General features: G+C 42.8%; 1 protein-coding gene across 3 annotated transcripts; it reads left to right on the forward strand.

The window, feature by feature from the left end:
• Positions 1-1,254: 1,254 nt before the first annotated feature.
• Positions 1,255-14,401, forward strand: LOC148893797 (myotubularin-related protein 9). 3 transcript variants are annotated; one of them, XM_089004676.1, is made up of 12 exons: positions 1,255-1,352; positions 1,422-1,632; positions 1,797-1,844; positions 3,549-3,657; positions 3,834-3,959; positions 6,877-7,050; positions 7,126-7,343; positions 7,805-7,966; positions 8,212-8,353; positions 9,809-10,029; positions 10,105-10,256; positions 10,482-14,401. In XM_089004676.1, the coding sequence occupies exons 2-12, from the start codon at positions 1,448-1,450 to the stop codon at positions 10,583-10,585; spliced, it is 1,641 nt and encodes a 546-aa protein (XP_088860802.1). In that variant the 5' UTR covers positions 1,255-1,352; positions 1,422-1,447; the 3' UTR covers positions 10,586-14,401. The 3 variants fall into 3 exon arrangements, with proteins under 3 accessions (XP_088860802.1, XP_088860801.1, XP_088860803.1); XM_089004675.1 differs by lacking the exon at positions 1,255-1,352 and having other exon boundaries at positions 1,377-1,632; XM_089004677.1 differs by lacking the exons at positions 1,255-1,352; positions 1,797-1,844 and having other exon boundaries at positions 1,378-1,632; positions 10,482-14,399.
• Positions 14,402-16,430: the final 2,029 nt, after the last annotated feature.

Consider the following 16,430-nt stretch of genomic DNA (forward strand, 5'->3'; position numbering starts at 1 on the left):
AAAAAAAAAATCCTCCTGGCTCGCTCGCCATAAGCACACAATTGAATTTGAATGGTCGTCTCAAACGAAACGCTGTGGATTCAACTCACCCATTTGTATTGTAATCATCATAACGACTCACCATGCAAGGTGCATCACAGGGGCTGATCGGACAGCACGATCGGACAGCTCTCCATAAAACATGTATTTATTTCCATTTTAAAACTTTTTTACGTTCACAAATAAGTAACCAGTCCATTCCAATAAGATAGTGTTTGTGTGTGCTGCAGATGTACCCCGTGTCTCACTGTGAGGGCAGGGAGGCCTAGAACGATTCTTCTAAAATTAATCTGCGCTTTAGGGAAGCGGCCGTCATCAATGTCTGAGCAAGCACTGGTTAACTGCGACCGTTCGAAAATGTAGAGCATTGATAAAATTTATCGTTTGGCTATTTAGAGTCCCCAAAAAGGTACGAGGTAATGGGCACTCCAACTCGGGACACGGCGCGCCAGTGCTGACTGCGTGTGCAACTTCTAGAGAGCGCTCGTTAGACAGACAGACAGACAGACAGACAGACAGACAGACAGACAGACAGACAGACAGACAGACAGACAGACAGACAGACAGACAGACAGATAGATAGATAGATAGATAGATAGATAGATAGATAGATAGATAGATAGATAGATAGATAGATAGATAGATAGATAGATAGATAGATAGATAGATAGATAGATAGATAGATAGATAGATAGATAGATAGACCGGACGGACGGACGGACGGACAGGCATACATAAATAAATCCCCCCCACGTTTTCCCAATTTGTGTATAATTTTCATGCCGTCGTCCACTGTAAATGGTTTGACACTTTCAGCGTGCCATGAGTCATTTCACCCTTTCAATTTCATGTTTGTACTCATCTACATCATCTAGTGGTTAATGATTGTATTGCAAGTTCCGATCTCAGTCAAAACGTCTGTGCGTGTGTGCGCACTTTGACGTTTCTTTTCGGGGCCTTGCCTTGGTAATATTCCACAGAAAGGCTCGGTGGTATTATCCAATGATAATACTAATTAAAAAACTACTCGTAAGAAAATGTTGACAATAGATTTTCATCGCGTTCTTTTTTTAAATGCGAACCTCTGCATACACAACCGTAAACGCAAGAGAGAGAGTCTGAACTCTGAGGAGGAAATGCACTTATAACTCTTGCACTCACTCATGCTACAGCATGCAACAATGTTGAGAATATGCACGCATGTTCGGGCCTATGCTCACAGGTTGGGAGAGCCACTCTATTTAAGTTTAGGTCGAGAGAGATACAGACGAGCGAGAGAGAGCAAGGGGAGGACGTAGAGGAGGAGCATCACTGTAATTTTCTTTCATTTTTGTGTAGGCGAGGAAGTGATTTCAAGTTGAGGCACTTTATTTACTCTGCAGGTTGGTTGGCGATTGACTTTGGTTGAATGGAGTTTTCTGAGCACATCAAAACAGCGAATGTAGAAGATGTTGTGCTCCACCAGCCTCTGCACACTCCGATCAAGGGTACTCTGTGCATCACAGGCCACCACCTGCTCTTCTCGGACAGGGCGGTGGAAAGCTGTCAGCAGGTTCTGCTGCTCCTCAGAAATATTGATGCTGTTGAGAAAAGGTGAGGAAACAGAATAACTTTTCGATAATAAGCATGCATGTATAATATTTGCACCTCATAACATTAAAATAATAGAGCGGCATATTTCTAGCTTTGATTAAATCATATGGTAATTAAACTACTCATTATCTAACAACGTAATTCCTCAAATGTGTTTCAAGCAGTGTGGAAAACCTTTTGAACTACTTTCCTAATGCCGACCGCAGCAACAGGTTGGAGGCTCATTTGTGTTGCAATATGTCAGCAGTTTGTTGCACCTATACAGCCCACAGGAAACATGTTTGATTACAACAGCCCTACCTTGCCTTCGTCTGTGTGTGTGTGTGCGTGTGTGTGTGTGTGTGTGTGTGTGCGTGTGTGTGTGTGTCTGTGTGTGTGTGTGTGTGTGTGTGTGTGTGTGTGTGTGTGTGTGTGTGTGTGTGTGTGTGTGTGTGTGTGTGTGCGCGTGTGTGTATGGCTTGCTTACCTACTAACAGCTCTATTTCTCTGCTGCAGAGCTCGTTTTTTACAGCAAGCACAAGGCCCATGTAAATAGCAGTGACGTGCGGTGAGGTTCATGGCTGGTGAGGCACTGACGTCACGTCATGACGTTTACAAACATGAACTCTACAGAGTAGTTTATTCACCATTTGATCGGCAACAGTTAACGTGTTTTGTTTAAAATGTTAAAATGTCATTTCAGCATTCTTCATACATACAAACAGTAGCAAGGAAAAAAATAATAAAAAAGTTATTATCGTGTTACCTTTTCTTATAAATGAAGTCCATGCGCCGCTCCTTCTGAAGAAAGGCATCGATAACTTCTTTATCCTCCTTCCTTATCTTTCTTCAGTTTTAAAGTCTCTCTGTCTCAATGGAGATCACTACGAGTGAGGAAAGTCGTCCTTGATCAGTCCTGTTCCGACTGTATGTTTTCAGTCTTTTCAGTGCTGACAATGACCTCTCCACTGATGCTGTAGTAGCTGGAACAGTGAGCACGAGCTGGAGCAACTTTGTCGCCTCAGGAATAGTTTCAATGAGATCCTTCTGAACCAAAAAGCTGAGAAGCTGTCCAGGAGATTTACATCCATCCCTCGCCGTTTGTGAGCTATCCAGTCAGGTGTTGGTCTTCCTTTAATTATTATCTCCTGCTTCGATTGAAAGTTGAGTTTAGAAAAATCTTTCAATTTACAATTGTAATCCTCCATTCTGAAAATAAGGCCAAGCAACACGAAAACAATGACTGGATGGTTGCACTTAACTTGCTAACTGTTTACAGTAGCTTGCTGTCACTAATTCTATTATTATGTAGCCGAGGAGTCGCAAGAAGAATCTCTGGAATCACAAGCTCCCCCTGTCATGAGGCAGGAGAACGGTGTGCCTCATCTATGCACAGTTTTGATAAAATTAAAATAAACACTGTACTACAGTATTTATAATGTACAGTGACTGTACGTTATATACACCAGCTAAACTGTAGAAATTGAGTTCATATACTAAACGTTTTTGAACACTTAATAGCGATTTGCAGAGGGACAGCAATGCGGTCTCACTGCAGAGCAAGCCAGCATAGTTCGCATAGTCATTGCGCAGTCCATGGTGAGGCTCAGCCGGCTGCTACTTCACCGCTCGTCTCCACTTAGTATTTGAACGGTAAATGTGAAAATTCAGCGATTTTGAAAAAAAAAATAAAAAATTGTGAAGTTAAATGGAGGAGAACTTACTAAAAAAATATAACAGTTTAATGTTTTCATTGGATATTTCCATAATGACAGGTGAGGCACGGCCTCACCTGCCTCCCCTGACTGCACGTCACTGGTAAAAAGGTTGTGTAAGTCCAATTTTCTGCACTGCTCAGGTCAAGATTGGGCATCTAAAAGACGAATCAGTCATATGGGTCTGAGGGGCCCATTGTTTTGCTATGTGTTTGTATAAAGGGTTACTGAATCATCGGGGACCATCGTCATCAAGTGTAAAGATCTGCGTGTGCTCCAGCTAGACATCCCAGGCATGGAGCAGTGTCTTAACATTGCACAATCTATTGAGGTATGTACATGAACTCATTGGTATTTCATAAAGTGTCCAGTGGGTTGAACAGAAACATCGAAATGTGATGCATTAATAGGATGTACAGTATTTTTAATAATAATAATTGTCATTATGGAACCTAGAAGCAACTGTTTATCGTTTAGTTTCTCGTCATTAACTGTTGTTTTCCCCAGACCCTGTCCTGTCTGAACTGTGTGGCAGAGATGTATCCTTTCTTTTACCAGCCCTCCAATGCCAGCCTCCAGGACCGGTGGGGCCTCTCAACCCCCGAAAGACATTACAATGAAATGGAGGAACTTGTAAGATTGAAAATACTCATACACAATGTCTCTTGCCACTGTTTTTCTAACATCGAGCCAAAAAACACAGGAAAATAGCACGGAAACAGAAGATAGTGGGGGTCAAGAATGTGGAAATTCCCTCTTCCAGTTTACAGCTTTACCAACCAACAGCAACCTAACATTTGTAACAGGGAGTCATCCTAAAGGACTGGCTTCCGCTGCAGAACAATGCTATTTTCATGAAGTGCTTGGCAAAACATGTCAACACATTCTCCTGAACAACAAAAAAACTGGCATCTTGCTCAAATGAGTATAAGGGTTTCAGAAATAGAGGGATACATAATGAAGACACACCTTCATATGGAAGGTTACTCAGTAGTTTAATAATAGCTATTCCGTCTAAAATGTACTGCGAGAGCTGAGAAATGTTATTACTGCACAGAAATGTCACTGTAATTTGCATTGTGCCTCGAATATGCATGGAAATATGGGAATTTATGTCTTCCACGTGTCTAACTGCAAGTAGAGATGCAGGTGCACGCTCAGCCAATGAATTTGAATATACAATACATGGCCAGTCATAATTTTAAACTAAATGAAAAAAGTACAAATAATTTCTTTTGTGCTGCAGGATGTACACACGTGGGCAAAATTGTTGATGCCCTCTCCGTTAATGAAATAAAACAATAATCCTCAAAGAAATAACGACCATCTGACAAAATTATATTAAAAATTAAAAAGGAATTGAAAATAGCCATTGAGAATCAGACAGTTTTTGAATTGTGATTCAACAGAATGTTTAAAAATAAATAACCCAATAAAACAGGACTGTACACAAATAATGGCACGCTGAAAAAAAATGTGAAAATAATTTGACAGACAATGATTCATTGTTTGTTTGTAACGAAGAAATCATTTTCTCACCAATTACCAGAAATTAGATAACTTCCCACACCGTACCGTAAGAGGTCTCGCGGTACAAGTATGTGCCCCGGCATAATGGTTGGGAATCTTGGCCTCGTGAAAGCCATGAAGAGTGGGCCAAAATATATGCGGTATCACGGTTTGCGAGGTGGTGATGGCGGGTTCGGATCCCAAAAAGCAGGCAGGAGGGAGCAGGAGGTTGTTTGACAAATTGTATTAAAATAAAGTCAGCAGGAACAAAATGTAAAACATCAAAATGATCTGAATGGAAAAAATACAAAGTAGCAAAAGAAAACCAAGTGTAAAAGTCCGCCAAGGTTAAACAAACACGTACACGATGCATGCTGCAACCAAGCAGCAAACAAACAATGAATCGGCACCGGATGATCGTGCCAGGTGTCCTTTTAAGTGTCATTGATCTTAACGACCAGCACCTGCGAGGCTGCCGGCAGGGCTGACGTCGCTACCCGCTGTTCGCCAATCTGATCGGGACGACCAGCACCTGTGCAGGTGCAGGCGGGGCCGACAGCGCCACCCGTTGGTCGCCAACAGATCATGACAGTACCCCCCCCCCCCGCTTCAAGGGGCTGCTTCCAGAAGTCCCAACAGTCTCCCAAAAGGTCCACTCGCCAGGGAACGGTCGGTGGAGAGGGCAACCGCTGCCTCTCCAGCATACGACGGGCGGCGGCCTGATGGGAACGGGACTCGGCCTGGGGTGGACGAAGACGCGGCACGGATCGTCGTGGGCGTGAGTGCGATCCCTCTCGCACGTTCACGCGACGGCGCATGGCTCTGCGTGGACGTCGACTGCCAGGCGCAGAATGGCACCCCGTACGGCCGTATGGGACCAGGTCTCGGCCGGACGCCGACGTGGGCGTGAAATGCCCGGCTCCGGGGGAACGAGACGGGTCCAGAGCCGCTCCGGGATCCAGCGGTGAGTGGGGTCTCGGACTGACGTTGACCCGGACGTTGCACGGCTCGTCGTGGATGAGACTCAATTCGTCATGCACGACGACAGCGTGGCTGGACGTGGGCGTGCAATGCCAGTCACCCAGTTTCACCCTGGACGGCCACCTGGAAGGAGGTCTCGGCCGGACGTTTACGTGGACGTTGCGGCTCGTCGAGTGACGCAATTCAAACTCGACGAGGCTTGCGCTAACGTGGACGTAGCATTGCCAGGCACAGGGTGGAAATGAGACGGGTCCGATGTACCTGCGGGATCCGATCGTTGGCCGATTCATTCTGTCACGCTTTTGCGAGGTGGTGATGGCGGGTTCGGATCCCAAAAAGCAGGCAGGAGGGAGCAGGAGGTTGTTTGACAAATTGTATTTAAATAAAGTCAGCAGGAACAAAATGTAAAACATCAAAATGATCTGAATGGAAAAAAAATACAAAGTAGCAAAAGAAGACCAAAAGTAAAAGCCCGCCAAGGTTAAACAAACACGTACACGATGCATGCTGCAACCAAGCAGCAAACAAACAATGAATCGGCACCGGATGATCGTGCCAGGTGTCCTTTTAAGTGTCATTGATCTTAACGACCAGCACCTGCGAGGCTGCCGGCAGGGCTGACGTCGCTACCCGCTGTTCGCCAATCTGATCGGGACGACCAGCACCTGTGCAGGTGCAGGCGGGGCCGACAGCGCCCCCCGTTGGTCGCCAACCAGATCATGACATGCGGAAGTCTGAAAATTTCAAAAATCGTATGAAATTCAAAATTTCAAAAATCGTATGATTGGAGAACTACTTGCTGACTAGTCCAGGGTGTAGCCTTAGATCTTGATCAACTGGAGTAGGCCCCCCAGCTCACCTGTAAGCGATGTAGAAAATGGATGCATAGATTTATGTTGTTGAATAAAGCACATAACTACCCACCTAGGTTGTACCGTTACATTTTGTGTAAATGTCACAAAAGAGCCCCAACACACTGTGTGTGCTGCGAGCGCTTTTATTTCCTGTTGTTTTCAGTCGTATTGCCAAGCCTTGATGGTGCTGGACTCTCTGTTTGCAGCATGAAAAGTGGAGACTGAGCACAGTGAACCAAGACTATTCAGTATGCGCCTCTTACCCTCAAGCTGTCATTGTTCCCAAGGTGATTGGGGATGACGCACTAAAAAAGGTTGCCAAATTCAGACACGGAGGACGCTTCCCTGTCCTATGTTACCACCACAGGAAGAATGGCACGGTAACGGCACCGTCCTGTAACTTCTATTTACGGTAGCCTTAATGGATTTGAAAAGCTCCCCAAACCCATTTTCAGGTCATTTTGCGCAGCAGTCAGCCACTGACAGGAGCCAACCGCAAGCGCTGCTTAGAAGATGAGCTCCTCTTGCAGACAGTGATCGAGGACTCAGACAGAGGTTTTATTATCGACACACGTTCAGCTCAGCAGGCGCAGCAAGCCAAGATGACAGGTGGTGGGTTTGAGTCCAAATCATGCTACAGTAAATGGAAGCGACTACACAGACACATGGAAAGGTGTGTGGGTATGATACTTTGGGCTCTTTTCCCTCTGCCCAGTGAATCTTGTGTGGCAAGCTGGTGAACTCTGCGTGAAGGAGGGCTGGTCAAAGATTTGGGATTTGCGCAAACACACGTGAATTGACATAGTTACACAATGGTCTTTTCTGCCATTTGGGCATAAGCAAAGCCAAGTTAATTTGCTGTCAATCAAAGCAGCAAAGCTCAATCCTTGATAGGGCAGGAGTAGAAATTAAATTGCTTGAAAATATTCAGTCTTTCACAGAAGGCACATGTGAAAATCTGGGCATATCCTGATATCAACGTAAGCGCAAGTCAGCTTGCCAATTTTTTCACTCCTAAATAGGGGATGGGTGCTACACTACTTCATCTGATGTTGAAACTGGGAAAACTATTTATCAATAAAAGGTCAAAAACTACTGTACACAAAATGACTGAGAATAATGTTGTTGATACAGGGGAAAAACACTCCAGGAGAGTCTAATCAAGCTGGTGGAGGCCTGTGGTGACAAGTCCCCTAATATGGACCGCTGGCTCAGTAAGCTTGAAAATTCCAAGTGGTTGTCTCATGTCCAAACTGCGATGTCAACTGCTGGCCTGCTGGCAGAGTGTGTGGAGAGGTTGGCACTTTCAGTATGCCTCTGTATTATTATTATTATTATTATTATTATTATTATTATTATTATTATTATTATTATTATTATTATTATTATTATTATTATTATTATTATTATTAGTAGTAGTAGTAGTAGTAGTAGTAGTAGTACTAGTAGTCATTATCAGTATTATTACTATTATTATTATTATTAGTAGTAGTAGTAGTAGTAGTATTGTTACATGCACCATGCCTGTTTGTTTTACCAAGAGATGGTCACTCAGTCCTGGTGCACGGCTCTGAGGGGACAGACTCCACACTGCTTATTTGCACTCTTGCACAACTCATTGTGGACCCAAGTTGTCGTACATTGGAAGGCTTTCTGAAACTTCTGGAGAAGGATTTTGTACAGGTATAGGTTTTTTGGTAGTTTTACTTTCATAAAACAAAATGTTCATCAATGTTAATGTTTCGATCAGTATGAACAAATTGTGGCTTCAAGCAACAAGGTTGTGGGTGTGAATCTGTCAAGTAGAGCCTTTCTGTGAGTTATTGGATTGGATTGGCTTGGATTAGCCTGGATTAGCCTTTATTAGTCTTGCAGTGGAGAAATTTACATTTCACAGCAGGAAAGTGATGAAAGTAAGAGGAAAGGAAGAAGAAAATCAAAATACACGACATGCTGTAAAGGAAGCCACTCTCACAGCACCATCTTGAAGTCAAAACAACAAAATAAATAACAAATAATTTGACACAACACAAAAGACAGGGCCATTCAATCTTAAGAACTTTCTATACCCTCTGTGTTGTATGAAGCAGTTCTAGGTGAAAAAGGACCAGATCAAAGTGTCCTTTTCACCAGTGGATCAGGGACGTCATGGTGGAATGGGCACGTCTGCGACAAGCCAAATGTTGAAAGCAAATACAAAGGTGTAGCATCCATTGACGAAAATAAATATTTACACATCCCCCGTCCCACGTAAATCTGCTTCAATTCCAAGCTACGACAGTTCCACATATGCATCGGCGCTCTGCGCTGACGCTCCTTTCTTCTCATCGCAGACCATGCATCCATCCAGCCGCAGAGTCCAATAGCATCGACCCTTCCGCTGAACACATCGGGCCTGTGAAAATGCTGCCCATTACCGGCGCAAAAAAGCACAATCACCCCAGAGCTGTCCAGCAAAGACAATCAAATGGCACCGACATTCCTCCCAAATCAAAAACAGTGCTGGCATATTCGTGCTGCCGAAAAGGCGAAACCGCTCAGCATTCTCCTCCTTGATAAATGTTGTGGCCAAAAATGCTGAAAAACAATCGGTATCCGTTCCACATTACGCACAACTCAAAGCGACAAAAGAAAACACAAAAACAGGACCAAAAAAAAGCCAGGCTCGTGAGAGCACTTGCTGACGGCTGCCTACTCTGGCGCCATCTTGGACTACTTTTTATTTTTATTCCCATCAATTAGTGAGATAATCTGGTAATACATTGATAGAACTGCTTCATGCAACAAAGAGGGTACAGAAAGTTATTAAGGATGAATGACTCTCTCTGCCTTTCTGTTGTCATATTATTAGTTATTTAGTTTTTTTTTTTCTTTTGACTTTAAGATGGTGCCGCGAGAGTGGCTGCTTTTCCAGCAGCTCCTGTATTTTGTTTTTCTACTTCTTTCCTGTCCTCTTCCTTTCATAACTTTGCTGCTGTGAAATGTACATTTCTTCACTGCAGGACTAATAAAGGTACATCCAATCCAATGCAATCCAATTGAAGACTCCTAGCTGGCCGTAGTTGTCAATGCATTTTTTATGTCAATGTTAGCTTTCAACACAAATTCATGGCTGCATACTGTATGTCCACCTTGCAGGCAGGACACCCATTCCAGCAGCGATGTTCCCACTCAGCTTTCTCCCACACTCGTATCCAGCAGGAATGTCCAGTGTTCTTGTTGCTGCTGGACTGTGTGTGGCAGTTATGGTGCCAGTTCCCCCTTGCACTCGGCTTTTCTGAAGCTCTGCTCCTCAGGCTGGCTACTGAGGCCTATGCTTCGAACTACGGCACCTTCCTCTGTAACAGCGACCTGGAACGGTCAGTTCTGCTTCCCCCTTTTTCACTAATGTACAGAATTTTCCTTGAAATCCCACTGTTGGCCTTCCTTCCCAGTTGTGCTCTCCAAGTGAAGGACAAGACTCATTGTATGTTTTGGGACCTGCTGAAATCAACGGAACGAGAGCACTACACTAACCCACTATATGAGCCCAATGAACTGGCCATTTGGCCTTCAGTCCATCCACAATCTTTACAACTATGGAGGGGTGAGCTTTGGTTCAGATTTGAATTCAAGATTTGCTAATTTCTGCAAGCATAAAAAATGGCAGAGGTATTGATCAGATTAGCATTCATTTTTCGAGTGAAATGCAAACATTTTCCCATTAAATTTTAAGCTGAAAGATGTTGTGGAAGAAATCCAGAACAAAATGGTCACAGAAAAAAAATAATTCATTTTCTGTGTCACATTTTCAGTGTTTATCCTTTCACAGGCTATTTTCTGAGGTGGACCCAACAGACTCATCATGTGGAATTGGTGCAGGAGGAAATAAGGAAAATGGTCATTGAGTGGAGGGAAATTGCACTCAGCTGTTGAAGACTCATTAATAAAGTGATTGGGAAGAACGTCAATTGTGTGGTTTCAAGGAGAAATCCGACATTGGTCCTCATTTCCACTGCCTTTTTAGAATTTCTGAAGTCATTTACATGGAGGACACTGATTCACGGTGGCAACCCCTGAAGTGAAAACCAGAAAGACAAAGACAGAATTTATGTATATGTATCTTAAAACCAAATCTTACAGTGAATATTTCATTTATTATACACTGACTATTGTTACCACACTGTGCATAGTAGGGTTCAGTTGGATCCAATGTCTCACACATACTTTCCACACTGTGGTAGGTTTAAATATTTGGAAATTTACATCTAAAATAATTAGGTATGTTTCCATGCAAGTAAAGACTATTACCAGGGATATGTAATTGACACATTTTAATACTAATAATACATTTCATTTATAAGCGCCTTTCAAAACTCTCAAGGTCACTTCACAGTCACAGGATATTTTTAGCATATCAATTCATGTACGAGCTATGTTTATTCTTAAGGCGTATTGTATGGACCAAAGTTTAGAAACATGATTTAATAATAATTTAAGAAGAAATCATGCACCTTGGATTTGAGGCTTGGCTCTGAGAGTGTGACCTTGTTATATATATATATATAGTTTATTATTATTATCATTATTATTATTATTATTATTATTATTATTATTAATATTATTATTATTAATATTATTATTATTATTATTATTATTATTATTATTATTATTATTATATGAGATCTTATAGCATGCCACCTTCACAGTGCAGAGGTCGACGGTTCGCGTCCCGCTCCGGCCTCCCTGTGTGTTCTCCCTGGGCCCATGTGGGTTTTCTCCGGGTCCTCCGGTGTCCTGCCACCTTCTAATAACATGCATGGCAGGCAGATTGAACACTCCAAATTGTCCCTATGTGTGAGAGTGACGGTTGTTTGTCTTTGTGTGCCCTGCTAATTGGCTAGCAACCAATTCAGGTTGCCAGCTGCGTGCCCGAAGACAGCTAGGATAGGCTCCAGCACCCCCCGCGACCCTAATGAATAATAAGCCGTACGGAAAATGGATGGATGGATATGAGATCTTAGTTGTTTAGCAGGTGAATGGAAACCACAATGCATTCAAAAAGCACCAATGTGCAACTCTATACACTAATGGAGTAAAGATCAGTATTATAAAACTTCAATTAGTACTATAAGTTTACTATACTTCAAGTTAAAGGCAAATCAATCCAATCCAATTCCCACGCGGTTGAGTGCACATGAGGTTATTAGTCAAGGGCTGCATCATGGACACACCTCCTTGTCCTGTGAAGATCATTTAACGCGCTTCACAATGCAAATCCTTCTACAGTTTAGGCAGGTCCCATAAATACAGATACATGTAAAATTGACCCAACAAAGACAAACTACGTATGTGGTTTTCTACAGCGTCATTTTGTTTGTTGATTGAAATTTTCTTTGCATCCCCTGCATTGAGAATCATGATAATCATTGTCTGGGATTTTGATTTTCAGTCTACTGTTTTAGGTCAGTTTGTGTACTAATTCAAATGTATTACAAATTTGAAGCAGTATTTTTCTGAACATGGACAGCACTTTCCAGCCTCAAGTTTAATTTACTTGGATTTGTTCATACAGCTACTGCTGGATGTGCAATCTTGTGTAAGGTTCAAGCTGGATTTGTGGTAAAGGTGGTCAAAGGATGCAGCTAGTCCCATCGTAGCTTCAGCTGCAATCATAGAAACATGAGTAGGTGCAGTACCAGTCTACCACTTGCTCAAGAAAACCCTTGTGTGGTCTTCAAGAGCTTTGCTTTTTGTTTTGTTTGTCTCTTGGTTTGTCCCATGGTGTTGTCTCCTTAATGTGGAACTGATGTTTGAAGCATTTTGGCCATGACACACTGAATTAAATTCTGAAAGTCTTAATCGTATGAAAAAAATAACATTTCATGTTTTATTTGAGATTCAATTTGATATTGGGACAAGAGCAAAACATTCAGGGATACCCGTACTCCACACTTTTCTGGTGTTTTATAAATGTACCGTATTTTCAAGCTTTCTATTCTTTTTTTTTTAGATTTGGGCTTGGGACAGGCCAATGTACCCAGTAATTTTTTATTTTAGTATTTTGGTTTTTTTTCTGACTTTGATGCATGGGACGTAAAACGTCACATCAGTGTGGCATGACTCACTCACTTGTGATGCTGAAAGAAAATCATTAAGAATCATGTCTTGGAAATGGTGACACTTAGTCTTCTTCTTTCGGCTTTTCCCTTCAGGGGTCGCCACGGCGAATCAATCTCCACCATCTAACCCGGTTTTGTGCATCCTATTCTCTCACACCAGCTGCCTTCATGTCCTCTTTGACAACATCCATAAACCTCCTCTTCGGTCTTCCTCTCGGTCTCCTGCCTGGCAGTTCAAGGCTCAGCATCCTTCTCCCGATATAGTCACTCTCTCTCCTCTGGACATGTCCAAACCATCTCAGTCTGGCCTCTCTGACTTTCTCTCCAAAGCCTCTAATATGAGTTGTCCCTCTAATGTACTCATTCCTGATCCTATCCAATCTGGTCACTCACAAAGAAAACCTCAACATCTTCAGCTCTGCTACCTCTTTTCCTCTACCTCTTTTCTTCAGTGGCACTGTCTCCAGTCCAAACATCATGGCTGGTCTCACCACCATTTATACACCTTTCCTTTCATCCTCGCTGAAACCCTCCTATCACACGTCACACCTGACATTTTTCTCCAGCCGCTCCAGCCTGCCTGGACACGTTTCTTCACCTCTTTTCCACACTCTCCATTGCTCTGGACAGTTGACCCCAAGTACTCTTCCTTTTTCAACTTCCACCATTTTATCCTCACTTCAGCCTTTGTTTTTTTCATCTTCTTCACTGCCAGCGTCATCCTACACACCACCAACCTATGCTGTCTGGCTACACTCTCACCAACCACTACTTTGCAGTAACTGATTTCCTTTAGATGGCGCCGTTGACACAAAATGTAATTACCCGTGTACTTCTGCTTCCACTCTTATAGGTCACCCTATGTTCCTGTCTCTTCTGAAAGAAAGTATTCACAGTAGCCATTCCCATTCTCTTAGCAAAGTCAACCACCATCTGTCCTTCAGCGTTCCTCATCTGGAGTCCAAACCTGCCCGTCACCTCCTCATCTTCTTTGTTTCCTGCGCCAACATGTCCATTGAAGTCTCCACCAATTACAACCTTCTCACTTCTCAGGATGTTCTGTATGACTTCATCAAAGTCCAACCAAAATTTCTCCTTCTCCGCCAGCTCACATCCTACTTGTGGGGCATACCCACAAACAACATTGAATATCACGCCTTCAATTTCTAGCTTGAGATTCATCATTCTATCTGATACTCTTTTTACTTCTAAGACATTCCTAACAAACTCCTCTTTTAAAATAACCCCAACTCCATTTCTCTTTCTGTCTTCACCATGATAGAACAACTTAAACCCTGACCCTATGCTTAAAATCATCCACCTTCTTTATCTCTTCTCCCTGTAGCATCAGTCTTGCACTTGGATCCCTCTCATTCACACACACATATACAGTAAAGTCTCGTTATATCGATACGCAAGGGAATCCGGAAAAATATCGATATAACCGGGACTATCGATATATCCGATCCTGTGGGGGGGGGGGTGCGTAAATGCGGCATCTTTGTTATGGCATGTAATTTCATCATTGGGTTCATGGATTGCGTATCTAACATGTTTTTTGTACAGTAGTGAAGTGAAAAATAAAGTTGTGCATAAAATAAAAACGTCTTTGCACTTTTTAATGACTATTTCCTTTCAAAAATGCAACCAACCAATGCTAAATCGTCAAGTTCTATTCACACGAAGCCACGAACGCCATGTACAATCATATGAAGAACAGTGATTGTTGCAAACAATAAAGATATCTGGATGCAACACAATTAAATACTGTACATGGATGAAAAACCAAAACTGCAACGTTTACATAACTTACGTGACGTTCGAGAGTGGCTGAATAGAATGCCGGCGCGCAGCTGTGACGTTACAACAGCTTTTTGACTGACTCAAGAAACACAAAAAGTGATGTTGGTTGCCCTTTAATGCACAGTATGGAATGTACAGTCATTTTCAAAATCATGACGCTTCAGCAGACAAAACAACAAACATTGTTGCAAAAAACGCTTGCATTCATGTAACAGTACATGTACATAACACTGCAATTAGTATGTATGTAAGCTATTTAAAAAAGTCATCAATCTTCTGCTTCCCATTTTTATATTTTAATATGAACACTTCCATCTTGTTTAACGTTTCTAAAAAAACGGATGCATTTTCTACGGATTCAAAGAAAGATCGCGTGTCCGCAACCCCTTGCAACGCTTTTGTCGAAGTTGCAAAAGGTGTGCATTCAGTCGCTTCTTCTTCATCGTCATCAGCATCATCATCATCACGGGAATCTACTGTGGCATACTTGGCTTTGACCTCCGCTGCGATATCCGCATCTGATGAGCTTGGGAATGTCGCAATGTCTTTGTCGACTGCGACATACGATGCAATGTCGGCGACTTTTAGCTTTTCAGCCAACACTGCAAGAGGAATGTTGTCGTCATCCTCTTCGTTAGCTGCAGATGTTTCCTCACTGCACCCTGGATTTTCAAATTTGCAGTGACGGAAGCAGTTCTTGATGGTGTTTTCGGACACCGTGCTCCACGCTTTGGAAATTGCTCTGATGGCATCCAAAACAGTCCATTGTTGAAGACACACGAGCAGCCGTCTGATACACACGAGCTGCCGTCTGAAAATGGCGTCTGCTCGGGAGAGCTGCTCACGTAACAAGACACGTGACCAAGTTGACCAATGGCGCGACGGATATATCGATGTAAACAACAAAAATGGCCGGCGGGGGATGAAAAGGAGCACCGTAATAACCGGATTATCGTAACAACCGGGTATCGTACTAAACGGTACTAATTATACATAAAAAGACTAGAAATGTGCAAGGGAAATGAAAATAATATCGTAATAAGCGGTACTATCGTTATAACTGATATCGATATAACGAGACTTTACTGTATTCCGTCTTGCTGTGACTGATCTTCATTCCTCTCCTTTCGAGGGCATATCTCCACATCTCTAGTTTCTCCGCCACCTGTTCCCCGTTCTTGTTACAGATCACAATGTCATCTGCAAACATCATGGTCAATTAACCGTGCGCTGCATCTCCTTGTACTGCTGTCTACTGTCGTCCATCCTCTGTGTCCCACTTCTTTGCTAACATCTTTCTCTGTATACACTCCTGCACATCCCCATTCCACCACCAAGTCTCCTTATCTACCTTTCTCCCACTCGATACACCAAGTACTTTCAGACCTGTGTCTCTGATTATGTTTGCTGTAGTTTGCCAGTGGTCTGGAAGGACTTCTTGCCCACCCAGTGCTTGTCTTACCTCCTTCCTAAATGTCATGCAACACTCTTCCTTTTTCAGCTTCCACCATTTTGTCCTCACTTCAGCCTTTGGTTTCTTCATCTTCGTCATCCTACACACCACCGACCTATGCTGTCTGGCTAAACTCTCACTAACCACTACTTTGCAGTCACTGATTTCCTTTAGATGGCGCCGCGGACACAAAATGTAGTCTACCTGTGTGCTTCTCCCTCCACTCTTATCCAAAATATTCAGACGCTTTCTGAATTGTAGACCTATATTTTTACAAGTGCTTTCCCCCTGTGTGAAATTTTGACGAAAAGCAAAAAACAAAAACAAGTGATAAGATATGTGTTTGGACTAAAGGAGCCGCACAAAAATAGGCTTTAAAAAGTGCGAAATATACACACGTGTA

The sequence above is a fragment of the Hippocampus bargibanti genome, linkage group LG09 (assembly GCF_051943395.1).
Source record: "Hippocampus bargibanti isolate YZ-2025 linkage group LG09, ASM5194339v1, whole genome shotgun sequence".
Classification (NCBI taxonomy): Eukaryota; Metazoa; Chordata; class Actinopteri; order Syngnathiformes; family Syngnathidae; genus Hippocampus; species Hippocampus bargibanti.